This window comes from Penicillium expansum (genome assembly GCF_000769745.1).
Source record: "Penicillium expansum strain MD-8 chromosome Unknown contig143, whole genome shotgun sequence".
NCBI classification, from domain to species: domain Eukaryota; kingdom Fungi; phylum Ascomycota; class Eurotiomycetes; order Eurotiales; family Aspergillaceae; genus Penicillium; species Penicillium expansum.
The window spans coordinates 120,110-147,955 of record NW_015971170.1 but is presented as its reverse complement, the minus strand read 5'-3'; the positions used below and the strand labels follow the sequence as shown (position 1 = coordinate 147,955).

Below are 27,846 nucleotides of genomic sequence, written 5' to 3'. Positions count from 1 at the left end.
AGGCAAGTCTATAGAAATGAAGGAAGATTCTAGGGTACCGGCATGGAATTTATCCATGGATAATGCACTCGATTATGAGACCTCGGAGATCGACTGGAAGAGATTTAGTGTTTAATAAAGCCGGACTAGCTAGCCTGATTAGGAATAGAGTACCGTATCACGTGAGCGTAAGTCCACCGAGCCTGAATGGCTCCCAGTCCTTCTCCTTTGGCATCCTTTCTTGCCGACCCGCTTCAACTTTAGAAAAGCTTATTGCGGTTCTCACACACGGGAGCACGAGAGGACGGACTGGCCAATCTACATCTCTGACTGGTTCGCCGTGGTTTATCCGGTTCAGGGGGCCTGGCGAGACGCCGGTGTACGTACATCCTAGTTTTGATGAAACAAGGGATTCTTGTCGACACATGGGAATATGGGAAATGCACCCTGGATCACAATCTGCTTGGCATAAATATGTGTACATATGTACGGAGTACATTGTAAGTATTAACTATTATGGGTCTGGGGCTCAACGCATATTGCATGTTGTATGTTGTACGAATTGCAGAAAGTAAGGACACATTTTTTTACCCACTGCTCACGGCATTATGGCCGAAGCCCCTCAAAATAATTGGCTCAGCCCCGAAAGCCGCTAGCTGCAGTTACTCTTAGTCCGAACAAGGTTGGTAAGGTATTTTCTTGAAGTTTGAGCTTTCAGGCCCTAAATCCATTGAGATATTCTTGTGTACATTTAGGCGATCCAATCCAACATTGATGTCAACAGGAATGTGAAAATCACTAAAGCAGGCAATCCTCGATAAACAGCCCTGGAGAAACATGGCACAGCCACTTGCGTCACGAAAGGTACAAAAAAGGTACAATTACAATACAATACGTTTCCAATACCCTAGCCCTGGAAAGTTTTACTTGACGGCCACTACTCGGATCAGATGCTTCTTGCCCTAAGATTGGCCCACTTCTAACATGTTGACTGGTACTCCGTAGAGGATATGTATTCATAGGGGAGTACTGTGAATATTGAATGTTTAATAGACTATCGAATATAAAGATTTAACTAAATTTAGTTTTCTACCCATGGATTTATCACTAGTAGAGAGTACTCTGTAGATGAAGCATATATGTTGTACATAAATAATAACGTTATGGAGCACGGAGTATAGATCTAAAAATCATAAATACATTCCCTGGATACGGTATTGTAAACAATCCAAGATTGGAAGTTCCGTCCAGTGGCAACCAATCACGGGATTGCATTCCTGAGGCCCCCGCTGACTCAGAAAGGACGCGCAATCCCCTGTTGCTATTCCGGAACACTTTGTCCCTTTCCCCATTTCTCTACCAAGTTCAATTATCCATCTAGATCCAAATCCATATTCCATTAGACCTTCGTTTTTCGGATCATTCTTATCCTTATATTTTCCCTCTTTCTTAAATCTTCTCAACCTATCTCACTTATACCCCCCACATACTTATCTCACGCCATATCTCACGCCATATCTACCCTATCTCTACACAGTCGAGGGACAGCCTTATTCAGATTACCATGGCGACTCTCGCAGAACATCCGATGCAACCCGTTGCCAACTATGACCAAGAACTAGACTCATTCATCAACTTCGATCAACTCACTTACACATCCGACCCCTCCCGCTCAAAGGTTATGGTCAGCCAACCGTCGGTCGCAAGCACCGAGTTCAGTGCCAGTGACGCCCGCAGTGCCAGCTTCGCCTCAAGTGGCCAGTCCCCCCTCGCATTCCAGGCCCCAAGCCACCAGTACGACGAACACAGACAACAGACTGGTCTCCCACCCGGTGCTTTGTCTATGTCTTACAGCCAGGTCCCGATGGGCTTCAACAATGGTCAAGGATTTCCCGTGAACGCCGAGGTGTATGCTGGTCATCACATGAAGCGCGAGGACGCACAATTCGACTTCAACACCGCACCGGGCCGGAACCCGTCAGAGATGGAGATTGATCCCGAAAACATGAATCCCTCACCATACTTCTACCCGGCAAACCCTGGGCACAAAAACCAATATGTCGATCCCAACGCTCTCGGAGGCCATGAGCTGGCTCAGGCTGGTCCGTCTACACAGGTCGGTCGCATGTACCCCGGGATGCATCAGCAGCAGGCTGCGATGGCCAAGGCCCAGCAACAAAAGCAAAGCGAGATGGTCCGCCCTCAGATACAGCAGCGTCCGGATCAAGTGCCCGATGTTATGCCTCAAGCCCGTGGTCCCCGCAACCCTGATCCTGTGGTCGAGGAGCGTATCTCCCGTCTACTCCAGCAGATGCGCCAGAATGCTATGGCCAATGGCGAGGGCTCCCCCAGTCCCTCCAACGGTATGCCGCAGATGGCCAAGGCCCGGAAGGACGAGGCCGACATGGATGAAGATGAGCGCCTTCTCGCTAGCGAGGAGGGCAAGAAGCTCAGCAGCAAAGAGCGCCGCCAGTTGCGAAACAAGGTTTCCGCTCGCGCTTTCCGATCTCGCCGCAAGGGTATGACTCTCTGAACACTTGAATACATATGTAATGTCCTTTGTGCTAACGTCTCTCACCAGAATACATTGGTCAGCTTGAAAGCGAGGTGGCCGCTAGAACCAACGAGGCCCACGAGGTTCGCCTCCAGAACCGCGCTCTTTACGAAGAGAATGCCCGCCTGAACGACTTGGCCCGCATGCTTCTGGGATCTCCTCACTTCTCCAACTTCTTGAACGACATGGGTGACACTATGCCCGTTCAACCCCAGCAGCAATCCCAACAACAACCTCAGCAGCAGCAACAAGTCCAGCAGGCTGCACCCCAGCCCAACATGCAGGCTATGCCCAAGGACACGAATGCCAACCGTGGCCAAGAGTTCCAGATGCAGCAACCCCCCCAGGCCAATATGGTCATGGTTCCCAACCAAGGTATGGACCCCTCCAGCATGGGCATGAACAACGGCGGCTGGAACTCCGGAATCGACATGAACTACGGCAACACTCCCGTCTTTGCTGTCATGGAGGTCCCCGAAGGCCCGGCCCTTGATGCTGAAGTTCTGTCCGGAAAATCCTCATCTTCCTTCAGCATCTCCGAGAGCTCCAAGAATGAGGCTCCTGTTGTCGACCGTCCTGCTAGCGACTCGCCTAGCCAGTCTGACATTGGTGTTGTCAACCCTGATGTTGAGATTGACGAGTCTGATCCTGCCTTCGCTCTCTTTGTTGACTCTCCTGCCCCCGCTGCCGACATCACCTTCGAAGGTGTCTCGACCGAGAAGACTGCTCAGTTCCAACTCGTCGTTGACAACTCTGAAGTTAGCGATTCGGCCAAGAGAACCTTCAACGCCCTTTGCAACAGCATTGACGCTGCCTTCGAGCGTGTCTCAGCTGTCACATCCCACCTTCAGTGATTCCCCATTAGCGTCTTGCCCTTTCGGCCTCCTTTTTCTTTGTACATGTGATTCCTCTTTTCTTTGTCTTCGTCATCGTCTTGTGACTATACACCCACGGTGAAACCTCCTGCCATATTTTGCGAATCATGGGGGGGTGTCTTTTCTTTTGTTTTTCCAGATGCCCTGGGGGAGTTTCAAGGCGCCTGTCTCTTACTATATATCGTGTATCTCCCACGAAGGACCTTCTCGACGGAATTTTGGAGGTTACTTTACTGGCGTATCTGAAGGATCTGTGGAGTAAAAGTCCAAACCTTGATATTTACGGCCATATGATTGTCTTATTTTATTGCATAGCCTGTACTCTGGATGTAGTTTAGCCGAATACTGAATAGAATGCTTGTCAATTTGTCAAAATGATGCTATAGCACTGTGTTGCATGTTTCAGGGCTGTCTAATGTTCAAGCGTCGCGCATAACCAAAACACTCAAATTTGTTGAGCCTCATGGACTTCTTTGATAGTCCAAATATGTCCCAAATGCACTTTTAGTATTTTAAATACCATTTAGCTATCGATTGTACTATTTTATTAAAAGAGAGTTGCTCCATGGCGGTCCAAATGGGTTTTCTGCCCGGCCGTCATGCAGAAATCGACCGTCACTTTTTTTTCTTTTAACGTGGGGATCCACCAGTCTCCTACTCCTTGACATTACTACACCTAGGGGCTTTCTATCAATTATTTCCCCTTCAATACTCTCCATTCTAGACAAGTTGGCTTCCTCTTGTGTGCGCGGTGCTCTGTCAACCGCAACAACTCGCGCAGTCGCCTGGAGCGCGTTCCCTCGAACCTCAATTTCGCCATCCACCCTACGATCATATCGCAGCGCCACAAACCGTCACCCACGAAACTTCGGTGACTCAAAACTGAGCTCGAGTAGCTTCAAATACCCTAAATCATTGGCGCAATTAGCGGACAAAAAGAAATCCGAAGAGAAACCCTTGCCGCTTCGAATCAGACAACCTACAATCAACCCAAACGCATACTTTCTTCCAGCTAGCCCGGTCTCGAGAAAACGACGGGTCAACAGCGACGACTACTTGATCTGTCAACCATCCAAGCTCGAACTCACTTCATTGCCTGTACCTGCCGCCGGAGTTTCCCCAATGAAATTCTTCTACCAGGTCATTACGACCCCAACGGCCGATACCCCCGGCACGGCCGTTTGCCTCAACTTCTCGGACAAGCGATACTTTTTCGGTCAGCTATCGGAAGGCACACAGCGTGCATGCACAGAGCGTGGGGTTAAGCTCTCTCTCCTCACCGATGTGTTTGTTACTGGACGGACAGAATGGGCCAACACAGGCGGGTTGATTGGTATCATTTTGACCCTTGCCGATACGGTGTCAACCTCTATGGCGGCCGTCGAGGAGGAACATCGGAAGAAGGCTGCGCGCAGGGCGCAAAGGGAGGTTGAAGAAAATATAAAACTCAAGCCCCGCACACCCCAGCAACATGGCAGGGCGACTGTGGAGCGGGAAGGCGAGGCGGTATTGCAGAGAGGTAACCTGACGATCCATGGTGCTGCGAGTCTTACACATACACTGGCTACGTCTCGGCGGTTTGTTTTCCGGAAGGGCATGCCGGTGTATTTGAAAGAATATGACTCGGAGACTGTCGCCAAGCAAAAGTCTACCGGCGCCGAGGATCCCTTTGAGAAGCCCTCATGGTTTGACTCTAATATCAAAGTCTGGGCCCTGCCTATTAAGCCTCATGCATCGGCTCGTCCTCGAGTCACGCAGCCGCGGTCACAGTCTCCACGAAAGCGGAGCTTGGACGAGTTCCAGGAATCCGAACAGACCGAAGATCATTTGGACCAGCGTACTAAGAACCTGATCGTGACGCAGTCCATTGTGCAGGATATGTTCAACTCAACATGGAAGATGGACGCTCTCCATGAAACCCCATTGGCTGAGGTCAAGATGCCGGCCGCTATATTCATTCGCAACCCGGAGACAAAGGACCTTGAGCAGTACAAAGGTCCGGTGCCGGGTGGCCCAGATGCGCTTCCAGACATCAAGGTGCTAGTTCGAAAGCCCTGGCCCGGTGCTACTGTCGACAGTCTCCCGACTACTTCTCCCTCGAAAGAGGCAGTCTGCTATATCGTGCGGAACCACGATATCCGCGGAAAGTTCGACCCGAAGAAGGCCCAAGAATTGAAGGTCGAGAAGGGTGCTAAGTACGCAGCATTGACGAGGGGCGAGAGCGTTCAATCTCTGGATGGAAAGACCATCACCTCAGAAATGGTCTTGGGACAGACGCGAGCCGGAAAAGGCGTTGCCATCATGGAAGTGCCATCGCCCGAATACGTAGAGGACCTGGTCACTCGGGCCGAATGGAAGTCACCAGCGGTGACGACTGAGTTGCAAGCCTTCATCTGGATTCTTGGACCTGGTGTTGCTGAACACCCTAAATTCCAGGAATTCGTTGCCAGCATGTCCCACTGCAAGCACACTGTGTCGAGCACAGACCACTGCCCGAACTACCTGGCGTTTACCAGCTCCGCTAGCTCAACTGTCCGACTAGCTCGTCTGAAAAGTGATAGTTATGCGGTTCCTGTTCACGACAATGTGTCCCTTCCCCAACCAGGCACCCCCAACGCTAATTCAGAATCTGCAATTGCTGCTCGCAAGAATTCTCCACTGCAGCCTCTTGAACCTGGATTCATCATCAACATGGAGCCCAATTTCGGGTTCAACAGTGACGAAGTGATGTCCCGCTTCAACCCAGCGAATGCATTGCATACCATCCCGCGTTCTGTTGAGCAACGGATGGAAGTCATTCGCCAACGCGTGGCTAAGCCTGAATTCCAGAAGAAGTTGCACGCGCAACGGACACAATGGCCTGGAGCGGATGCAGAGATCATTGCGCTAGGTACTGGTTCCTCTGTTCCATCCAAATACCGAAATGTCTCTGCCACACTGGTGAAGGTGCCTGGATATGGCTACTACCTGCTTGATTGTGGTGAGAATACTCTTGGTCAACTGAAGCGAGTTTTCGAGCCTGAAGAATTCCGTGAAGTGCTTCAGAACCTGCGAATGATTTGGATCAGTCATTTGCACGCAGATCATCACCTAGGAACGGTCTCTGTAATCAAGGCCTGGCACACGGAGAACTTCAAGAATGGATCTGGCTCGGCTGTTAGCCGTGAAACCGACATGGCCAAGATCCTCCAGGAGAAGCGACTGGCTGTTGTGTCTGATGATGCAATGATTTCCTGGTTGGAAGAGTATTCACAGGTCGAAGACTTCGGATTTGACAAGCTCCTTACTCTTGCCGCGCGTCCTGAATTCAATGGTTCTCAAACCGTCACCACGTTCTCGCACCAACTACCTAGTGGTTATCGTCATACTGTTAACTTTACGGACAAATTTTCCCCCCTCACTCCTCTTCTCAAGTCTGCCACCGGCCTTGCAGACCTGCTCACTTGCCGCGTCAAACACTGCAAGGGTGCGCTCGCTGTCTCCTTTGTCTTCTCCAACGGATTCAAGGTTTCCTACTCTGGCGACTGCAGGCCATCGGATAAATTTGCCGTCATTGGACAAGGTTCAACCGTGCTCATCCACGAGGCCACTTTCCAACACGACATGGTCGGATCAGCTAGGGCCAAGCGGCACTCGACCTCCTCCGAGGCAATTGAGATCGGCCGCCGCATGCAAGCGCGCGCTGTCCTGCTCACTCATTTCAGCCAGCGCTACCAAAAGATAGCTTTCGTAGATAAGCGAAACCCGGGCAAATTCCAGTCCAGCCGGGACGCAGCTGCGAAGGAGCCCGCAGATGCGGATATTCCATTCGACGACCCTCAAGATGAAGCAGTTGGCTCCAACGACACCCCACTGTCCGACGACATCAACTCGGGGAAATCTAGCCAAAGGTTCGGTGGTTATACCGGCCCCGTCGCCGGAGCGATGGACTTCATGCGTATCAAGGTCGGGGACTTTGCCCTTGCGCAGGCATATGCGCCAGCATTGGAGAAGCTCATCGAGCTCTTGGAGCGAGCGGCGACCGAGGAATCTGAGCGTGTGAAACAGACGCGTCAGGAAGAGGAAAATACCCGCAAGGCGAAGAATAATAAGAAGTGGGCCAAGCAAATGGCTACTGCTACCGCTGCCGCATTGGCAGCTGCAGCAACTGAGACTAGCGAGGTACAGACTGCGCCCACTCGATCTGTCTGGAGTGCTAGCGAAAGCGAGGAGGGATGGGAGACGAGTGACTACGAGGAGTGTTCCTAATTGTATATATTATACCATATCAATGCATCGCTTGGAAGAGCTTTTCCATCTCGGAGAATACTTGGCCGAGGCTCAGTACGCTTCGGCGAATTTTCCGAGATGCGGAGACCATATATCTGCCGTTATTCTTGGGGGTTTCTTAGCTTTCCCTAGCTTTCCCCATGGTATTTTGGATGTTGATGAACATAACGAGAATAACTCTCCACTTCTAATGCTCTTCAACTACTCAATCATAGTACAGAGAGTATGTAATTCAATGGAGATCGACACAAATGGCTTATCGGTATAGCCGCTCTACCCCAATAAATCCACTCCCCTCACCGCCCCCATGGGCCGTTTATTTCCTGACTCGATTCCATTTTATAGATTCCTATGTTGTAGATATCTCTGGATATCTCTCAATTGACCCGAGATGACCACCCTCATTCCCCGTGAGCCCTATACTCAGGATGAGCTCGCTCGCCTGTACCCGGCAGCTCTGAAGCTACAGTTGGTGCAAGTGGTAGGTGTTTTGGTCCCCACATTGATGAAGACGCATAGCTAACCACTACAGTTCCTTCGTCATGGTGAGAGATCCAATTACAAGGATGCGAATGGGAGCATTTCTAATTGATCCTAGGTGAACGCACACCCGTCTCATCACGATTCACAAACGTATGCCGCAATTGACAATCCCCATCCCCCAAATCCGTTCTCCGACGGTTTCCGCTAACACTTCCCAAAGACAGGCTTGAGTCCATGTATGCCAATCTCCTGACACCGATATCGGTCGAGCATATGCTAACATGTCCTCTTGACAAGACTGGCCGTACTGCGGCGTCGCAAGACGCATGGTGCAGATGGCCTCGAGTAGCAAAGACCTCTCGGAATGGAACGGGTTCCAATGGCGCCGGAAAATGGAGTCATTCGGCAGTAATGACCAGTCGGTGATCACAACAGGACCGGGAGGGTCAGTCGAAGCGATGTGGTAAGTTGCCGCGGAGCTCTGATAGGCACGGGAAGAAGAGCTAAATCATGCCATTTGAAGCTTGCACGGCGAGCTCACAGACAAGGGTCGTGAGACAACATATGCGCTCGGACAACGACTACGCCACCTATACGTCGACCAGCTCGGGTTCATGCCTCAGATCAAGAGCGATTCCGAGGATATGTATCTGCGCGCCACGCCGATCCCCCGAGCTCTGGAGTCGCTCCAGGAGGCCTTTTGGGGCATGTACCCGGCGAGCGCGCGCACGCTTGACTTCCCACCGCCGGTGATTGTGGCACGCCAGATCAATGAGGAGACACTATTCCCTAACGAGGGGAATTGTAAACGATTCCGACAGCTGGCTCGGCTTTTTGCCGACCGCGCCGCTTCACGATGTATGGGCTTATCAGTGGGATTTGAAGATAAGGGTCACGGCTAATGATTTTAATGTAGGGAATGACTCTGAACAAATGGAGTACTTGAACAGCCTCTGGTCAAAGCATATGCCCGAAGAATCGCCTAAGGTTGCAGTTGATGCCCACCCTCGTCTTTCTGGAATCATGGACACCATTAACGCAACCGATGCCCATGGGCCAGCCACTAAGCTTCCATCTGAGTTCTATGACAAGAAGGGTCGTGCTGTCTTAGACCGAATTGCAGTTGAGGAGTGGTTTGCTGGCTACGGTGAAAGCAGCGAGTACCGCAAGCTGGGAATTGGTGCTCTCATGGGTGATGTGGTTGACCGCATGGTCAGCACTGCCGTGGAGGGTGGCTGGCGCAGTGAGACTGCTGCGTCCGGTTCAGGCAACCCGGAGACTGGTAAGGCTATCAAATTTGCTATGAGCGGCTGCCACGACACCACTCTGGCAGCGATCCTGTCCAGTGTTGGTGGATTCCAGAACCAGTCATGGCCGCCATTTACTTCCTCTGTTGCAGTTGAGCTCTTCTCCCAAGCGCCCAGCTCCGATTCTAACGCTGGCGTCATGCTTGAGGAGTTTTCCAACCCATCCATCGCAGCCAAGAAGCCTGGCGTCTTCTCCCAGCTGTTCGGTAAGTCCGCACCGAAGCAACCCACCACCTCCGATACTGCACGCGCGCCTCTCGAATCTTTGGCCGAAGGTGCCCGCGAGTCTCTCCAGAAGCACTATGTTCGCATTCGCTACAATGACCAGCCTGTCCTTATCCCCGGTTGTGCTGCTAAGCCCGAGAACCACCTGCCCGGCGATGAGACATTCTGCACCTTGGATGCCTTCAAGGAGATTGTTGATAAGTTCACGCCAAAGGACTGGCAATTGGAGTGCACAGCGAACCTTGGGACAGGGCTCCACGGCCCAGACGATCGTGAGAAGGCCCCGGCTGGCTTCTAGACATTATATAGACTGTAATGCTGTGATTTTTACTTGCAAATATATATTTTTTCGTGTATCTTCATATACTATACAATTTGTTTATAATAGCCTCCGAGATAGAGAGCTAGAGCCATAACCTATCAGCAGCTATCTCAGCTGCTCTTCACCTTAGCGTCTAGATCTGCTCTGATTGCCTTCATCTTCATCACAGCAACCTTCATCAACATCCAGCGCGGTAGATAATCAAACGACAAGCCCTGCAACCAATGCCAGAAATAAGCCCATACAATCTCCTGTCCACACCCAACCCGATCTAAGGCAGCAGCAGCCAGCACTCTCGCCTCAGGAACGAACAAGTTAGTTTTCACATCAAACCCAGCAGTTCTGACCTCGCCAACTCGCAACCCCACAACCTCGATCTTCTTCCCTTCAGCCGCAAACTCCGCGTGCAGCGACTTTGTAAAAGAATCCACAAACCCCTTCGTAGAGCTATAAATACTGATATACGGCATTCCAAACGACGCAAGCGAGGAAACATTCATCACAAGACCAGGCGCATTCTCTTCCAACTGTGTCGCCAGCACACGGGTAATTTGAATAGCGAACGTCGCATTCCGTGAAATCGTCGCCTGCACATCCTCAAAGGTGTATTCTTTGAGGAGTGTAGAAGGTCTCGTCTCACCACCAACATTATTAATAAGGACAGTTAATCTTCCGGGATGACCCTGGGAATCGGAACCAGCAGTCTCATTACTGCGACGAATAATATCGCGGACCTCCGCATCAACATCATCAATATCAGCCGTCAAATTCTGCGCATCGCGCACAATCACAGCAACATAGACTGCAGGGAAGAGTGCCTGTAATTCGCTCCGACGACGCTCGAGTTTCTCGGCGTTCCGGCCGTGTAGGATAACATTGAAACCACGCGCGCAGAGCTCCTGACCGAAGCCGAAACCTATTCCGTCTGTTGCGCCGGTGACGAGGGCCCAGTTTGTTTTGGTGGGGTTGTAGCGTTGGAGAGTACTTGGGAGGAGGTAGGTTATTGCTTGGCGGGTTAGGGAGAAGGCTGTTTTTCCCAGTGTGAAGAGACCGAGGAAGGCTAGGGGTTTGGTGTAGGTTCCCAGGAGGTCGGTCATTTTTTGTGGTCGGAGGGGGGATTGGGTGTATTTAGACAGATTGTGATATCTGGGTATGTTTGATGCGTGGTAATTGATAGATTGAGGTTATTCCTGTAGCATTGTTATCAGTGTAACCCCCCTTTTATAGGTGAGAGGTTAATATGTTGTATCATTCTCAGATCGGCGATTTGGCTCTCATCGGCCCGCGCATCGAGCCGAGCGCCGATTTCAATTGGAGAAGGTTGAATCTTAGAATGTTAGATCTGAGGATGATGTATTTGTGTGAATGAATTAATATTGAAAGGCATCTGGGATGAAATAGTCGAAGTTTTACCTTGTCAATTAATGTACTTTCATGTGGTTATTTAGAGACTTAAACGGGTAATTTGTCCCCCAGCTCATATCCCAGTCAAACCCTACCTCCACCGCTAGTCCTCCAGAAATGAGCAGTCAAGAAACCAGGAAACCAACCAAGGCCCAATCAAAAATGCCCTAATAGGAATTCTAAAAACCAATGTCGTCAAATGAGGACCGTGAAGGTCAACAGCGCCAGCCAGGTACCTTGCGGACGCTTCACGCCGGCCACTTATAACACGGCAATTATCATCGCAATTTGAAATCATACATTTCATTGGTTTAGCTATGGCCCCACTGGTATACTATTAACCTTGGAGGACCTGTATTGACATCTGTACTACATCAGAAATGCAACCGGCAGCGTTAGAAGGTGAGGAACTTGGAGACGGTGCTCTAGGAAAGAAGATGCTATATAATGTGACATCCTAGAGCTCCTTGGGGCTTAGTCTATCTTTCTTCTCTTTCTTCTCTCTCTCTTCTCTTTCTTCTTTCTTGCTTTGTATTTAAGCACAAAAGTTACCTACCTTCACTATGGTCATCGATTCCGGACGAGACTCGGTCTCCTATAATGTCCCGGCTCCTACGGCCCCTGCCGAGGACAAGCCCAAAACACGGCAGATGCCTGTCACCTTGCTCTCAGGTTTCCTGGTATGAAATGAGAGCAATTTTATCGACATTGAGTCATGTACAGGGACACTGACACCCATGTATAGGGAAGTGGCAAGACAACACTGCTCAAACACATCCTCAAGTCTCCTGACCATGGGTTACGGATTGCTGTCATTGTAAACGATATGAGCCAGTCAGTTGTGCATTGAATGGAGGACATAGACTGTATGCTAATCACTTCGTTCATTTAGGCTGAACATCGACGCTACCCTTATCCAAAACCACAAAGTCTCACAAACCACTGAGAAGCTCATTCGACTTCAAAACGGATGCATCTGCTGCACTCTTCGTGGAGACTTGCTGGCCGAACTGGCAGCCCTGACTAAACGAAATGAGGTCGACTATGTCATCATTGAATCGACCGGCATAAGCGAGCCCATGCAGGTGGCTGAGACTTTCACGGCTGAGTTTAGCTCAGCCATGTTGGAAGCTGAAGATCAGATTGCAAATGATGATGTCGATGCAAAGAAGATCCTGAATGAAATGTATTGTCTCCCCACTACATCTCCCCTTATGGTAGACTTGCTGACATGTCTTGATGTAGTGTGGAACTGGGTGGCTTGCACACAATGGCTCGGTTAGATACTACTGTCACCGTGATTGATGCCTTCAACTTGCTTTCCAGTTTCGACACAGCAGAGTTCCTCTCTGACCGTTATGGGAAAGAAGAGATCATCCCTGAGGATGAGCGCACAATATCTGATCTCATGGTGGATCAGATTGAGTTCGCTGATGTGTTGATTCTCAACAAGGTCGAGACAGTTGACCAAGCAACACGCGATAAGCTCATGCATTTGCTGAAGTTATTGAACCCAGTCGCAAAGATCCTCGAGTCAAGTTACTCTCAAATAGATGTTCGGGAGATCATCAACACAAACAAATTTGATTTTGTGCGTGCTGCTTCTGGACCTGGGTGGCTGCAGAGTCTGCACGAAATGACGATACAGTCGACAGGCAACGGTGACCGGTTGGCACCGAAACCAGAGACCTTGGAGTAAGTTTGCCAGTTCTTTATTTACGAATCATTTGCTCACTGATATAGGTATGGTATCAACAACTTCGTCTACACTGCTCGTCGACCCTTCCACTCGCGTCGTCTCTTCGCTCTTCTTCATGATAAGTTCATCATTCTCCAGAACAATGAAGTCGAAGAAGAAGAAGACGACGAGGAAGAAGAGGAAGACGAAGAAAACGAAGATGCGATGGATACAGACTCTGACTCTGGGTCAATGGAAGACTTTGAACAGCCTGACCCAGCAGTAATTTTGAAAAACAAACGTACCAACCCAGCCTTTGGTCCAGTTCTCCGCTCCAAGGGCTTCTTCTGGCTCACAACTAGACCTTGGCAATTTGGCGAATGGAGTCAAGCAGGCGGTATGATGACTCTTGGATGCGGCGGACCTTGGTTTGCTGAAGTCCCCGATGAGGATTGGCCAGAAGACAAGGATGTGCGGGAATCCATTCAGAATGATTTCCAAGGTGCCTGGGGTGATCGTCGCCAGGAACTAGTGTTTATCGGTGAAGGTATTGACACAGTCGAGATCAGTGCTTTGCTGGATGAGTGTCTTCTAGATGATAAGGATATGAAGAAGTGGGAGAAGGTGATGAAGAACAAGAAAATGAGCAGAGACGAGAAGACGGAAAAGTTGGCAAAGATGTGGGAAGATGGTTGGGAAGAGTGGCCTTCACTTGAGGCCGAGGAAGAGGAAGAGGAAGAAGAGGAACAGAAGCAGGGGAAGCACCGAATCAGTGATTATTTGGGTCATCAGCATGGGGGTAAACATGCTCATGGACACAGCCATCGGACAGTTGCCGTATGAACTTGTCGAGGTTAATGAAGATCAAAAAAAGCGATTTCTTTTCGATTTCATCAATATACTCAAGGATAGAACATTGATTGTAGAATAATCCATCAAGCCATCTTTTCCGGGCTTGGCCAAGCTTTATAATGGGGTTAGGGGTGTGCAAGGCAAGTTGATAGCCCTGGAAGAGACGGGAATATAGTGGCAGAATAGAAAGGCGGTACATGACAGATTAGGACCGATAAGATAGAAGCTCAAAGATAACGGCTCCGCCTTGGTCCTGCTCTTCCTCTTCCCCCATTCTCTCTTCCTCACCACAATTCCATGAGAAATACTCCTTCAAGTCAAAAGAAAGCCTTACATCTTTTGAACGAACTCTTTCAGATTACTTGCCGCGCTATCGTGCGCGTTGCATATCCGGCCCGATCGCACCTCGCCTCGATTCCTAGCTCCGAGCTACTCCAACCCCCGCACTCGGACAGCACAACGGTTACTCAACGATCGCCCCAACCAACCCTACTACGCCGTGAATTGAATTTCTCAACCCTGAGACAATGATACAGGTCTGACTGCAGATATCCGACTCTGTACCACCATCCCAGACAAAATCTGGGAACCTTGCGGCTTCCGTCCTAGGCGAGATTAGCACATGCAGATGTCAACAGTCGGTCTTTGCTGTTAAATTGAGCTCGACCAGTCCCTTTTACCACTCATCTTCGTGATCAAGGAGGAATTTTGACCTTGCATTGGCCTGATTATCCCTGTCTAACACAAAAATAAATTGCGTAGTAAGTACACCCAATCCATTCTTAATGCATGCCCGGACTCTAACATCCCATATCTAGATGTCTGCCCGTTCAATGGAGGTAAGAAACTCTTTCCCCCCCAACACACATCCCCTCGAGCCATACTCCTATAATGCCTCGAACCACGGCTGGGTCATTCGGTGAAGCTCGGTTAGTTACCGCGTCCCGGTGCATCCATGCACGGGCCGTTGTGAGACAGCTGCTTGGTTCCGCTCCCTTTTATCTCCCAGGCGACGAACAAGAATTACCAGAGATCTTTCCAGACAACCAAATGGGCCCGAGATAGGCAAGGAACATGGATTTCCAATTTTGGGGCGTCTGTCACGGTTGCTGTCACAATGGGCCGTTGTAAGATAGTGCCATCTTGAACCCACGGGTCTCTGTCTTCAGTCTCGGGCCTTTCCCTGTTACCTCAAGGGATGGTAACCTGATTGGGTTCGCCGACTGCCCAATGCCCTCTTTTTTTTCCACCATGTGATGCGTTTTTATTCCACCCTGCCCCTGGCTCATGAACCTTCCATCCTGATAACCATAAGCTGTCTCTTGCTTCACCAACTTCCCAAAAATGCATGCCCCTTTTGTTTGATTAAATGTCCGACTCACCGGTAGCCCGCGTGAGCCGGCCTCATGGTCCTTTTTTAGGACGTGAGTTTAATTTTTGGAAGCGACGGCGTGAACTTCCATTCCATAAGACTGAAGCCGAGCTAAGCCTTCTGGATAATTTACAGGGAAACAGCCAAGTTGCTGCGCCAACTCGGGGCAAATCGGCATCTGTGCCCAACACTTAAGGCCCTGATGTTAGACCTCGTCTTCTTCTGATGGGACTCCGCCGGCAAGTTTCCTCTGTCAGCTCTCGCACAACAGAGATATTAACTGTGTACTAGGAGTGGTAAGTCATCCATTGCTAGTGTGGTATTCCATAAGATGCCACCAAATGAGACACTCTTTTTGGAGTCCACGACCCGGATCCAGAAGGATTCAATCCAGTAAGTTCCAAAGAAAGGACATGATTAATGAGTTTCCGCTGACCTGGAATCTGTAGCTCTTTTATGGACTTCCAAGTTTGGGATTTCCCAGGTCAACTTGAGTACTTTGAGTCCGCCTTCGACCTTGAGGATATTTTCGGCAGTCTGGGCGCCCTGGTTTGGGTGATCGACGCACAGGATGACTACCTGGACTCGGTGGCGCGGCTCAACCGCACCATATTGACTGTTCAGCAGTTCTATCCCGGAATCAACATCGAAGTCTTCATTCACAAGGTCGATGGACTGTCAGACGAGTACCGCACCGACACGTTCCAGGACATTGTGCAGCGCATCTCGGACGAGCTCAGTGACGCTGGATATGAGAATGCGCCCGTACACTACTATCTGACTTCCATTTACGATTACTCTGTGTTTGAAGCCTTCAGCAAAGTTATTCAGAAGCTGATCCCCAACTTATCTACACTTGAGAACCTCATCAACACTCTCGCCAACAACTGTGGGTTTGAAAAGACATACTTGTTCGACGTTCTGAGTAAAATTTATATCGCCTCCGACACCCGACCCGTCGACATGGCTTGTTACGAGATGTGCTCTGATTATATCGATGTGATTGTCGATATCTCCGAGTTGTACTCCTGGGATCACCCAGTTCGCAAGCGATTGGGCGACCAGATTCAAGAAGCGGAAAGTCATGTGGTGTTGCATGATCAAACCATGATCCATTTGATGGAAATGAACAAGTATGTTTCCCAACGAGTGTGCTTCTATTATTTGTACTGACTTTATTCTACAGGTACCTCTGTTTAGTGTCGGTGATTCGCAACCCCGAAGCTAAGGACAAGCGAGGCCTGATTGATATGAACTGCCGTACTTTCCAAGACGCTCTGAACGAAGTCTTCTCGCGTAGTTGGGAAGAAGGGTCTGCGGCCCAAGAGGGGGAATCTGCTACTGCAAGCAAATGATGGAAATGAAATCGAGGCGAATTTGACGTTAGAACTAAAACGCTGGGTGTATTTCTCAGCTCAGCTACGTCATGAATATAAGCCTCTTGTATCTTTAGCGAGGAATGCAGCTTGGAGAAATAGTAGAAATTATTCATCAACGTTGGAAATCCTTTTGTAAATGTGAAGTTGTGGATAAGTCAGTCCACTCGGGGCCAGGCTGTCTCAGGTTTTGTCAGCCAAGTCCTCCACCTGTGCAACTCCAATAACAATAATCCAAATGGTCATCGTCTGATCTTACAACTCCTCAATCGACTCAAATTCAAGCGAGATGTCAGAACTCCGTCAGCGACCAACAGCTACGTCAAAGTCCAGCAATGGGCCGGACAAAGAACCAAATTCCAAACAGAATTCTAGCAGCGATGAAACCAACCAAGACCACGGCATAAGCCTGTTGGACATAATTCGCGTGATTGTGACCCTACTCGTCGCTTGTGGCGGTCTCTCATATTACATGACTTCCTCCGAGTCTGTATTGTGGGGTTACAGACCATGGTATACACGGTGGCCAGTGGTGAAGCAGTGGGTGGTATGCAACCTCGAGATTCCAAAAAAAAAAAAAGTGACGTCCGATTCAAGCTAACACTTTATGTTTCGAAAATATAGCAAGGCCCTGTTAACCTGACACCAAGCCAACTATCCCTCTACAACGGCACAGACACCAGCCTCCCCCTCTATGTTGCGGTGAACGGGACCGTCTTCGACGTCTCGGAGAACCGTATGATCTACGGACCGGGCGGGAGCTACAACTTTTTCGCGGGGCGGGACGCAACACGGGCCTTTGTCACGGGATGTTTTAAAGAGGATCTTACGAACGACATGCGCGGTGTTGAGATTATGTTCATGCCTGTTGAGGATGTTGAGGAAGAGGGTGTGACCGCTGCACAGAAGAAAATCCGTCGCGAGAAAGAGTTACGGGCTGCTAGAGCGCGGGTTGAGGCGACTGTGCAGAGGTGGACTGGATTCTTTGCGAACCATGCGAAGTATTTTGAGGCCGGGAGGGTTGTGGTTGAGGATGGAGGTGTTGAGGGGGAGCCGTGGCCGCTTTGTGAGAGTGCGCAGAAGCAGCGACCGAAGAGGAGTGCGATGGTGGAAAAGGAAAAGTCGTAGGACTACTTGTGTATCTTTTGTTGTGTTGGTGCGGAAAGTGCAGATGGTAGATGTCGAGAGAAGTCTACGGAATATGACGCATGTCCTTTTCATGAAGTTTTGTAGATTTTTTGATTCAGTTCGCACTACCTGACGTAGGCCAAGAGTGCGAATGTTCCACACTCTTCAAGAGTCCGACGTTAATCCACTATGCATCATGCCCAGCCGGGCTTCCCATGGTAAATGATATCATTCGTAGCAAGGAAAAGAAAACCGCGAGAAAAGACGAGAGACGAGAAGTTTACTCGGCGGTGACGGCACGGGCTATTGGAAAAGTTATCAGTATTGCAGATTCAAGATGGATGGGATATTCAAGAGGAACGCACTGTAGATGCTCATGCTGGAGTGACCAACGACCTTCTTGATCTGGCCGTTAGCCTCAAGGTCGTTGAGAGCCTGGCGGGCAAGGCTGCCGTTGATCTTGAGACGATCGACAAGGGTGGCGACAGTGATCAGACGGTAGGACTGGACATCCTTCTGAAGCTTGTCGTTGGTGGCCTTGTCGAGAACGACGGCGTGCTGGGCCTTGTCCTTGACTGTAGGGCGAAAGACATGTTAGTAAATGTTGCATCTCGGTGTTTTATTTCGGATCCCCAGCTCGTCCAACGATTTCGTTCGTGTTGTGGGAAACTCGGCGGAAATCGTCACGATCGCATGGTTGGTGGTGATTGCGTACCCTTGCCCTTGGACCACTTCTTCTTTTGCTTCTTGCCTCCGGTTGCTGCGGGCGCCTGTTCATCACATTTCGATTAGTATTGCTGTCTTTCGGTTGTATATTGGTACGCTGGGGAACTCACCATTTTGTCGGATGAGGTGGATGTTCAAAGGAAGAGGGCGACGTCCAGAAGCCGCTCAAGTGCGAAAAGGAAGTGGGGCGTGACTGAGGTGAGCCCTAAGCCCTTGATCGGTTAGTCTGGATGTTGTCATTGGCTGATGTTTTAGATTACATAATATGGCTGACATCATCACTGGGTTGTTCCTGCCTGAGGTGTCTCTTATATTTACGACGAACCGTATATCATTTTGGGGTGCTACAAGAGAATAGATGAGAGTATCTGGAATCAGAGGAAAGAACCAAATCTCTGATTTTCCATGATTTTCAAATAACTATCCTCGCTTCTTCTCCAACATCAACGATTATGCTTGACAACTTCGCTCCTTGAAGCCATCGTGCATCACTATATATATCGAAAACCACAACCTCGAAGTCAACTAATGAATAAAGCATCAAATCCCGTCCTTAGAACCTTCTGTTGATGCTCACTCAGACCATCTCTATCCACCCCCTCAAGCAAATCATACATAATCACAGGTTCGTCTTCGTCTTCTCCATCAATGTCCGCCCCGATATCATCATCTTCCGCGTTGGCTTTGGTCTCGTTCGGTGCATCGTGGTCGCCTGCCGCATCCTGATCTTTGGTAGAACTGAGGTTTTTGCTGTCATCATCGTCCTTGTTATTGTCGTTGGACGGGCTGAATGAAGGAGGCCAGCTGTTATCATCCGCATCCTTCTCCACTCGCTTTATAACCTCCTCGACAATCTTTACGGAAGTGGCCAAACTAAACATCGAGCCTCTTGTTGCCATCATCAAATGTACGAAGAGAGGGGAATTGCGGGTTATTTTGGCGTTCTCGCTTTCAGGTCGTAGATTTGCGATACATTGCGCATAGACATTTCGATAGAACTCCAGCTTGTCCGGTGAGTCTTCCCAATAACAATCTTCATCATTAATTCCCTGTTCCATCTCTTCACTCCAACGGTATACGCTCGGATCCCAGTCGCGCATCAGCCATAGTGGATACGCCTCATTGCCTATACTCGGCAACTTGGGTCCCGCGCCGTGCCAATCGAGGATAGCCCGCACAGAACCATCCTCTGAAACAAGAAAGTTGAAGATATTGGGGTTTGCATGGTGTAGGACGAATGATTTTCCATCACTTGGCTCTGGAGTCCAGTCGGCAAACATCCGAAGAAGCTTTAGGAGTCCCCTGCCAAGCCCATCGTTTTCTTCCCCCCCCTCTCGCCGGTCCAGGTGAGAAACGTAGGCCTCTTTGAGACCCGAGAATGGGTCTTCCTTCACTGGTGCAACGCCGATAAGGCGGTCTTGGTCATCAAATCTCAAGGGTGTATTTTCATTAAATGTGTATTTTCCAAGCTGGAGATACGCGGCAGCGATATCCTGCAGACAGCGCGTGCGTCGAGCCTGTACAACTTCTTCCGGAGATTCCTGATCATGCCAAACATCACTCAAAGGCCGAGCGTCGATGAACTCCATGAGAATGAAGGGAACCTTGAGCTTGTTCGTCCATGTATTGTCGTATGCAAAGACCTTGGGGATCGGGATAGTTGTCTCACGGCGCAACATGATCATTGTCAATGCTTCTGAGCGAAGGGCTTCGGCATCGTCTTCGCCGAATTGATCAGGGGTTTCGCCAGCTGGGACTTTGAGCATCCATTTGATTCCATCGGCAAACTTCACCACATAGTAAATGTTCTCTCCATGGAGTTTATGAGCCCCAACTTCAACAACAGGAATGTTCTTCTTGTTGCCTGGTTGAGTCTTCGCGCGAATCGCTGCCACATGTTTCCCGATATGCTTCACTTTCACCCTTTCCAATACTGCATCGAATGGATCTATGTCGAGGGAATCAAGGTCATCGTCATCATCCTCCTCGTCAGAATCCTCATTTCCACGTAGTCGTTTTAGGGTGACATGATCCACGATTGAGGATGAGATTGAAGCGATTGCTTGACCGATGCCCTGAAGATGTTCGGAAAAAGACTGCAAAAGATGTCCCATAATCACCACTGTTGGACACTGCCAGGAGAATTCTGAGTAGATGGGATTTCAACAAATAAGAGTGTAAATATATTCGAATTCGTAGGATGCTTTCCAAGTCGAAGTCAATTGATGTGGAAAATTTCGAGCGAAGTCAGGCATGATATAGGGACTTATTTCTCTAAATATTCCCTTGGTCCCATGCTACATGCCATTAACGTAGAAGTAAAAGTTGGATTCTAAGTGTTTTGGTGAAAGAAATTGGTCGTTGTTATATCTACAATGAATGTGTTCCAAGAATAGATTGGGGATTACTTCGATGACAAGAAGAAGAACAGTCGTCAAAGCCTACCACTTAGGAATAGAACTTATTTTGATTAGCGAGGCATTTTCTTCATCTCGTATTGGTCTTCAATGATTCTTTGTATTTAAATTCTAGGTGGATATACACCCAAGGAGCGGAAAGAGTGGAGGCCTCGAGAGGATTCGTCATGGGAGGCGCATTCAATCTCTTCCATCCCATGACGCTTGTGCTGTCAAAAGGATTCAAGAAATTTAGGAAAATTTTCGAAAACACGTTATGATGACCCATCTATCAATCTCTCAAGAAATCGGGAAGCACTAGCAGGTAGGAGTGGATAAGCAGGCGTGAACAAAGAAAATCTAGTCGCAGCAAAACAATAAAACCGGTAGACGCTATCATGATTTAGAGTATGAGATATAAGACATGAAACTGGGCTCTAAAATAAAAGAGAAGCTAGGACCTTACCTCAACTTTGTATCAGTGCATTTCCTTCATTAGAGGATGATAATGGTCAAAATCCCTTAGCTGCCGTGAAGCTAAGGGATCTATACTAAAAATATAATAAAATATAGCCTTTGGAACAATGGGACGGTGTTTTGAATGCCAGGACCTGCCACCTTTGACGCCGTTCCAGGCGAAACTGTGAACTGACTATGAACATGTGGATTTCGACACCAAGCGCCTCCAGCCAATAGTATCTAGTCCTTCTCAATAAGTACATAGTGGAACAAATTGTGAATAAGCAGTTGATATAATAGAAAAAAGAACACGGATAGCTAAGAAGCATAAGATACAGGCCGCTGAATAAATTAAACTGTATATTCAGGCTCTTCGCCCAAACGAAATTGCACTAAAGGCGCTTTCCATGCCGTCAATCTTTCATCATCAAATATGGCATAACCCCAGAGCCATACCGATTTACGTGCACATTGGAAATCAATCGCTTCTTCAAACGTCTGTCCAGGTGTATCAGGAAGCACGTGCACCTGTTTCCACCCAAGATTAGGTTGCTCGATATATGGCAATGTTGACCAAAGCTGCTCATAATCTTGAACCGCATGCCGATCTGCGGGATACATAAGAGGAATCATGTAATCTTCTGTCACATACATGTTAGGGAAACTCAATAGATCATCGTTTCCATTGAGCATCACCATATCGCGCTGAATCAAGGGTGTCCCATGAAGAAGGCGGTAGACAAACTCTGGTCCCATTGAAGCTAACGAATGCGAAAACCTCCATATATTCTCGACATGTCCGAGGTTGTCTACTCCCCCCCACCAAGGGGGCTGCACATCCTCAGGGAGAAATTCGAAATATGGACGCTGCCAATCATCTTTGATCATGTGCTTCTCCACAAGGTCATGCAGACCGGCAGAAATTTCCGTGTAAATATGATCGAACAATGTTGTGAAGTATGCCCATAGACAGCCTATTTCTTGGAATTCCCAAGGAGGCATCGTCCCAAAGAACACGCGATATGCCCCTTCGTCAAAACAAAGATCGCCTTTGGGACTATGCCTCCAGTTATTGTATTTGATTTCATGGACAGTCGTATGTTCATACTCATCAAAGATATTGGTGTAAATTTGTAGTCGACACAAAGCTCTGAGAAATCGGTGCTTTTCGGTGTGAGATAATTCAATGGGGATAATTGAGTTCTCCCATTGATCCTTTGATATCCACGGGGGCCGCGTTACTTTTGTCTCGTACTCTTTCAAAAAGAAATGGAATATCTTGTGAAGATAAACTAGGTTGAGGATCTCTTCTAGGTTGCTGGGCTCATCTATCGGAATGGATGAACTCAATGCAAGGTCGTTAATCTCTTCTTTGCGACGCCATGTATCTAACATTGCAATTGCTTCCTGTTTGTGGGCATTGAACTGGAGACCACGAGATCGTGTAGCAGCCATCGCGTCTCCTAGAAGCAGCCCCCATTGATTTTTGACGATGCGACAGAGAGCTTTCTGTCGAACTGTGAGGTAGGCTTGGTGAAATATCGGCGATGAGAGCACGATGGACTTGAGAGAAACCAGATCAGGTATTTCAAGCAAGATGAGAATGAGCAGCTCCGTTGGGAGTCCTTCTAAAGTCGGTTTGGCCTTGAGAAGATGTGAGCAGGAGGTTTTCAAATTGCATTTTTTATTACCTTACCATGTTTATCAGGATATGATAAAATTCCGAAGTTATGAAGAAGGATAACAGGGAGACTGGTGAACCTGATATCTACAAGGTGTAGCCCTGCCCAGGTGGTGGCGGGGTCTTACATAAGACTGTTTCCCGCGGCTTCCCAGGTTGGAAAGCGGCTTCACGATGTATTTTTAGCCAACCGCTGAACTAACTAAGCCGCGCGACTAAAGATCAAATTTGTTTCACCCAATAATTTATTGCAATATAAGAATTTTTACTCTAGGCCAATCAATTTAATTTCGGCGGCGCCATGTGTCATGGTTGAAAGTGCTAGGTATGCAACTACCATCTTGCCGCCAGCCATGGATATTATGCTCAAACTTATCTATTTACAGTGCTCATTTCTAACCGAAGGGGCTTCAGCTGTATCACCCTAGCGCCTATCTTGAGGCTGTTTCTGAGTATCATCCCTGTCATATTGCATAGATGCCCATCACGTTGTAGGGCTAATAGAGGAGCGAAACAACAACAATCTCGCAGGTCAACCAAAAATGCCTCAATTGCTACCATCAAATACCTAAGCGTGTGCGCGTAAATTATGATGTGAAACTTCTAACTTTTTGGGCTATTTCAAGTTGGCCGGACTCCTGGCAAGGAGTATGACTCGAGCGTCCGGCAGGCTCTCTATATAATCCCGTATTATACCTCAGAAGAAATGTATTATGCTCATGCTCGTTCAATATCATTCATTTGCCACAGAAACCCCCTGTTAGCTTCTTTTCTACAATCATGGGCTTTCTCAGTGGAAAGCTTCGCTCTAAACCCCAAAGGAAGCTCTCCGAGCCTACATACGAAACACCAGCGTATGGTCAACAGCCTGTGATACCCTCAAAGAATCAGCATGAACCAAACAAATATGGCCCACACTTTCAGAAGGGACCTCAGCAAGAGGAGATATACAAGCGAAGGGCAAACGGCGAGAGAATTCCCCCGGGCCACCCGGATCTCCATGACCGTGCCCATTCGTTCCACCAACCCAGGCAGCATCATGCATACTCTGACCCCTTTGAGACTAGACCAGGGGTGTGGTCAAATCAGATGGATGCCAAGCACAAAAAATATCACTTTGCAGGCGACATTAAGGATCCCCAGGCACTTCAAAACCACGTTGACACCCACGAGGCACATCACCTGCGAGTTGGGCCCAAGCATCCGTTCATACCAGCCCACGGCCCAATGCTCAAGACTGGAATTGCGGCTGCTCAAGCCATGGTGACGAGGGAGAACCTGTAATAAACCCACAGGCATACACAGCAAAAATGTTCATCAAAAGGCTAACCTCGCATGTATAGTGTCGTGCAAGGCCGTGAGGGGTTTGTTCAGAAGTATCCTCAGGCGTACAAAACTGAAATGGCTCTTGAAAGACACGACCGTGAGGTTGGAAACAGGAGGAGAGCGGCGGAGAAGAAACGAACAGAGCACACTACCCTGAGCGCAAACTATGACAAGTGGGCTAGAGAGGCCCAAAAGCAGAGATAGCAACCTCTGTCTTTTGGCTCTAACATGTAACATTAGATGGGGGACCAGAGCTTAACTGGAAAACTATTCTCTATATATGCTATGTCATCGAACAGATCTCCCGAGGTCATGTTGATGAGGATGGAAAGAAGCTTGGAGAACTACTGTATGAATATGGTAGGGAGGATGGGGAAGAGATCCAGCCATTGCCATTTTGCCCTTTTTCCTTTGTTTTTCTACATCTTTTTTGTTTCTCTCGTTTTTTTTTTTTTCAAAGTTAGATAATCCATTGTTTTCTTAGCTGTAGTTTTCAATTGTTGCACTTTACTACCGAATTTACCATTTTTCACAGATACATATTTTCAAGTCTTTTTGGAGAAAGACATGATTGCTATGAGGATGGATCTGAAGAATCCTCGCCTCTCCTTCTACTGGCGGTGTGCTCCATCTGCACGCTTGTCTTGCGCAAACCATGGCCAAATACAATCCTGTAGTAGCGGGTTACGAATGCCCGGCGTCCCGCGTGGCAGAGTATAACCAACGGGCTTGAAAAAAAGCCAACCTGTAAGTCGCTCGAGTCCTGTATTAAGAAGTGCCATTTGCAGCAGACCCTTCGAGCGGATGTGAGCAAAGTGCGCGTGCCAGTTTCGAGCAGGATCAGCTCCAGGATTTCGTTTATCAAGAAAACTTAGTGCGGCTCTGATGAAGCCATATCGAGAGGTGAGATTTGGAGATGATAATTTAAACGATACAGAGGTATTTTAATAAAGACCAGTTATTAAAAGGAGACTGAGAGAGACGTCGGTTCCCTCTATATAACTAGTACTACGGGCAAGTTCTTGTCTACAATAGCTTAGTTGTGGCTGGCCTAATCCTGGAACGGTATAAACTTCTGTACTAGTAAAACAGGATTCTAGGTATTAGGTAGGATATTTCTGACAGAAGGATGTATGGACTCATTGTACTGATCATCATCATGAATGTGGTGCTTGTTTAGGCAACGGTGCAAGGAGGAGTTGTTGGCCTGAATCCAATCACAACCCTGCCTAATGTCGAAAGGTCTGGAATTTCAAGTCGAATCTTCGAGCTTAACTGAACTTCAGATTCAAGAGACCCCTGGCATATTCTAAGCGCCACAACAAATCCTTTCAACGCCCCGAAGACCTAGTATTCAGGCTTCGCCAAAACACCCCCCAAATACGTATGCACATATATCATATTACCCCTCGCCTGAAACTCCCAACAATCGTCTATTCATAATCACAGTCTACTTGACAAAGGGGTTGATGTATCCCATAATATCATCAAGGGTCATGTGATTATAATCCATGTCAACTACCTGCCCCTATTTAGACTCCATTCCCCTTTTCTCCTCTGAATTTCATCTTCCTATATCTCTCATTCATCTTTCAAGAAGTTAGCCATGCAACGACACATGGTTTTAGATGATGTTGCCGGGGAAAAAAGCTAGGAAATAACCGATACTTGGGTTCTCAAGTTTTTTGACCCTACTATCGCAACAGCGGTTGGAAATTTTGTACTCAACCACTATCAGGCAAATGACCCAGATAGATTACCATCTTAGGCAGCGGTACATTCAATGTCTCCCTCTGGATGACGTAGAAAACAGGTGCCGCTGCCGCCATCCGCTTTCCCATACCCGGTGCGGCTATGTTTCCCGAAGAAAAGCTTCGAAACGAGGTCGCCATTATGCGATACATTCACGAGAAGACTTCAATCTCAGTGCCATCAACTCTTCACTGGGGTTCCAAGAAAGACCCTCCCTTAGAGCTGGGTCCTTTCATCATCATGGAACATATCAAACATGATGCGAACATGTACCATTTTCTCAATTCCCCAGAGTGTCCAAAGCACGAAAGGGGATGGCTTACCCCAAAATCGAGGAGAATACTCTCAGAACTCTATATGGAGAGCTAGCTGGGGTTCTTTTGCAACTTTCCAACCCATCCTTCTCACGAATAGGATCATTGAATCAGGTCGATGACTTCACACGGGAAGTGGCGAGTCGTCCTCTACCATTAAATTCAAACGACCTGATTCGACTAGGATGCCTACCTCAGTCAGAACTACCAAGCCATGAGACAACGTACACCTCAGCATCGTCGTACTTCGAAGCCCTCGCAGAGATTCATATTGCCCATCTCATACACCAAATAAACGACGCAATCGAGTCCGCGGATGATTGTAGACGGAAGTTCGTCGGTCGACATCTCTTCCGCAAACTCGCCCGCGAGCGTAAGCTCACCAAGCGATGGGTAGAATTTGATAAAGGACCGTTCAAATTATGGTGTGATGATCTCCGACCAGGCAATGTCCTCATCAACAACGACCTCAAGATTGCGGGCGTCCTGGATTGGGAGTTCACGTACACTGCCCCAATCGAGTTTTCCTACGCGCCGCCTTGGTGGCTTCTGATCGAAAGACCCGAGTACTGGCCTCAAGGCCTCGAGGACTGGATAAACGTGTTTGATCGCCGTCTCCAGAAATTTTTGCAGACGATGATTGAATATGAAAATGCTGCTGGCACAAAAGAAGAAGAAAGACTCTCTGGTCCAATGCGAGAAAGTTGGGAAATTGGTGAATTTTGGATTGCATATGCCGGGAGGAGAAGCGTTGCCATTGATGCGATATATTGGCACAAGATTGATCAGCGCTTCTTCGGACCGACGGACAATGTTGAGGATGCATGGAGGCAGAGACTTGACCTCTTAAGTGATAAGGAGAAAGAGGAGATGAAGCTACTTGTGGCAAAAAAGGTTAAAGAGATGGAAAGCAGAGTTCTGGTTTGGGATCCGGATGAGTATACCCTGTGCCATATAGATATTGCAAAGACTCATGCTGCGGAACAAGAAAAGAAAGCCGAGGAACAAAAGGAGAAAGGTAAGAAAGATCACCCCAAGACAGAGGACAACAAGGTTGAAGTTCATGCCGTTGAAGCAAGTCCAAGTGATCTTGATGTTGAGCAGATAGTTGAGAATTTGGCAGAACTTTCCGCTTAGTTAGAATGTCCATAGTACCTAGGTATGTACATTTAGTTATAATGTCCATAGTACCTAGGCATGTACATAGTATCTCATAATGTCTCAGCATAAATTGGAGTTTGGGTTTTAGAATATTATTGTGTTCCTTCTTCCTCTTCCTCTCTATCCCTCTCACCCCCCCAAATTCATTTACATGTGTGTTTCTCTAAGACTCCATGAAAGTTGAGTGCATTACACAGGCCTTTTGGC

At 48.4% G+C, this 27,846-nt stretch overlaps 11 protein-coding genes across 11 annotated transcripts; 7 read left to right on the top strand and 4 right to left on the bottom strand.

Annotated features, from left to right (window-relative positions):
* Positions 1–1,543: 1,543 nt before the first annotated feature.
* Positions 1,544–3,387, top strand: PEX2_042750 (bZIP transcription factor; the record flags this gene model as incomplete). Its single annotated transcript, XM_016741550.1, has 2 exons — positions 1,544–2,498; positions 2,561–3,387. The coding sequence occupies 2 exons, from the start codon at positions 1,544–1,546 to the stop codon at positions 3,385–3,387; spliced, it is 1,782 nt and encodes a 593-aa protein (XP_016603560.1).
* Positions 3,388–4,530: 1,143 nt separating this feature from the next.
* Positions 4,531–7,656, top strand: PEX2_042740 (ribonuclease Z; the record flags this gene model as incomplete). The annotated part of the gene is made up of 1 exon (XM_016741549.1): positions 4,531–7,656. The coding sequence occupies one exon, from the start codon at positions 4,531–4,533 to the stop codon at positions 7,654–7,656; it is 3,126 nt and encodes a 1,041-aa protein (XP_016603559.1).
* A 412-nt stretch (positions 7,657–8,068) lies between these two features.
* Positions 8,069–9,990, top strand: PEX2_042730 (putative acid phosphatase; the record flags this gene model as incomplete). The annotated part of the gene is made up of 7 exons (XM_016741548.1): positions 8,069–8,158; positions 8,210–8,222; positions 8,276–8,310; positions 8,381–8,396; positions 8,458–8,623; positions 8,684–9,018; positions 9,077–9,990. The coding sequence occupies 7 exons, from the start codon at positions 8,069–8,071 to the stop codon at positions 9,988–9,990; spliced, it is 1,569 nt and encodes a 522-aa protein (XP_016603558.1).
* Positions 9,991–10,124: 134 nt separating this feature from the next.
* Positions 10,125–11,111, bottom strand: PEX2_042720 (putative short chain dehydrogenase/reductase; the record flags this gene model as incomplete). The annotated part of the gene is made up of 1 exon (XM_016741547.1): positions 10,125–11,111. The coding sequence occupies one exon, from the start codon at positions 11,109–11,111 to the stop codon at positions 10,125–10,127; it is 987 nt and encodes a 328-aa protein (XP_016603557.1).
* Positions 11,112–11,981: 870 nt separating this feature from the next.
* Positions 11,982–13,939, top strand: PEX2_042710 (uncharacterized protein; the record flags this gene model as incomplete). Its single annotated transcript, XM_016741546.1, has 5 exons — positions 11,982–12,098; positions 12,164–12,252; positions 12,311–12,604; positions 12,664–13,113; positions 13,162–13,939. The coding sequence occupies 5 exons, from the start codon at positions 11,982–11,984 to the stop codon at positions 13,937–13,939; spliced, it is 1,728 nt and encodes a 575-aa protein (XP_016603556.1).
* A 1,712-nt stretch (positions 13,940–15,651) lies between these two features.
* PEX2_042700 (Gtr1/RagA G protein) lies at positions 15,652–17,824 on the top strand (the record flags this gene model as incomplete). The annotated part of the gene is made up of 5 exons (XM_016741545.1): positions 15,652–15,713; positions 15,770–16,453; positions 16,507–16,632; positions 17,030–17,243; positions 17,321–17,824. The coding sequence occupies 5 exons, from the start codon at positions 15,652–15,654 to the stop codon at positions 17,822–17,824; spliced, it is 1,590 nt and encodes a 529-aa protein (XP_016603555.1).
* Positions 17,825–18,104: 280 nt separating this feature from the next.
* PEX2_042690 (40S ribosomal protein eS25) lies at positions 18,105–18,663 on the bottom strand (the record flags this gene model as incomplete). The annotated part of the gene is made up of 4 exons (XM_016741544.1): positions 18,105–18,127; positions 18,190–18,399; positions 18,540–18,594; positions 18,661–18,663. 4 exons carry the CDS (start codon positions 18,661–18,663, stop codon positions 18,105–18,107), a joined length of 291 nt encoding a protein of 96 aa, XP_016603554.1.
* Positions 18,664–19,071: 408 nt separating this feature from the next.
* Positions 19,072–20,664, bottom strand: PEX2_042680 (phosphotransferase family protein; the record flags this gene model as incomplete). Its single annotated transcript, XM_016741543.1, has 1 exon — positions 19,072–20,664. One exon carries the CDS (start codon positions 20,662–20,664, stop codon positions 19,072–19,074), a length of 1,593 nt encoding a protein of 530 aa, XP_016603553.1.
* Positions 20,665–21,756: 1,092 nt separating this feature from the next.
* On the bottom strand, positions 21,757–23,104 carry PEX2_042670 (uncharacterized protein; the record flags this gene model as incomplete). Its single annotated transcript, XM_016741542.1, has 2 exons — positions 21,757–23,049; positions 23,102–23,104. 2 exons carry the CDS (start codon positions 23,102–23,104, stop codon positions 21,757–21,759), a joined length of 1,296 nt encoding a protein of 431 aa, XP_016603552.1.
* A 762-nt stretch (positions 23,105–23,866) lies between these two features.
* PEX2_042660 (uncharacterized protein) lies at positions 23,867–24,616 on the top strand (the record flags this gene model as incomplete). The annotated part of the gene is made up of 2 exons (XM_016741541.1): positions 23,867–24,366; positions 24,430–24,616. The coding sequence occupies 2 exons, from the start codon at positions 23,867–23,869 to the stop codon at positions 24,614–24,616; spliced, it is 687 nt and encodes a 228-aa protein (XP_016603551.1).
* A 1,862-nt stretch (positions 24,617–26,478) lies between these two features.
* Positions 26,479–27,615, top strand: PEX2_042650 (Aminoglycoside phosphotransferase; the record flags this gene model as incomplete). Its single annotated transcript, XM_016741540.1, has 1 exon — positions 26,479–27,615. The coding sequence occupies one exon, from the start codon at positions 26,479–26,481 to the stop codon at positions 27,613–27,615; it is 1,137 nt and encodes a 378-aa protein (XP_016603550.1).
* Between the last annotated feature and the right edge of the window lie 231 nt (positions 27,616–27,846).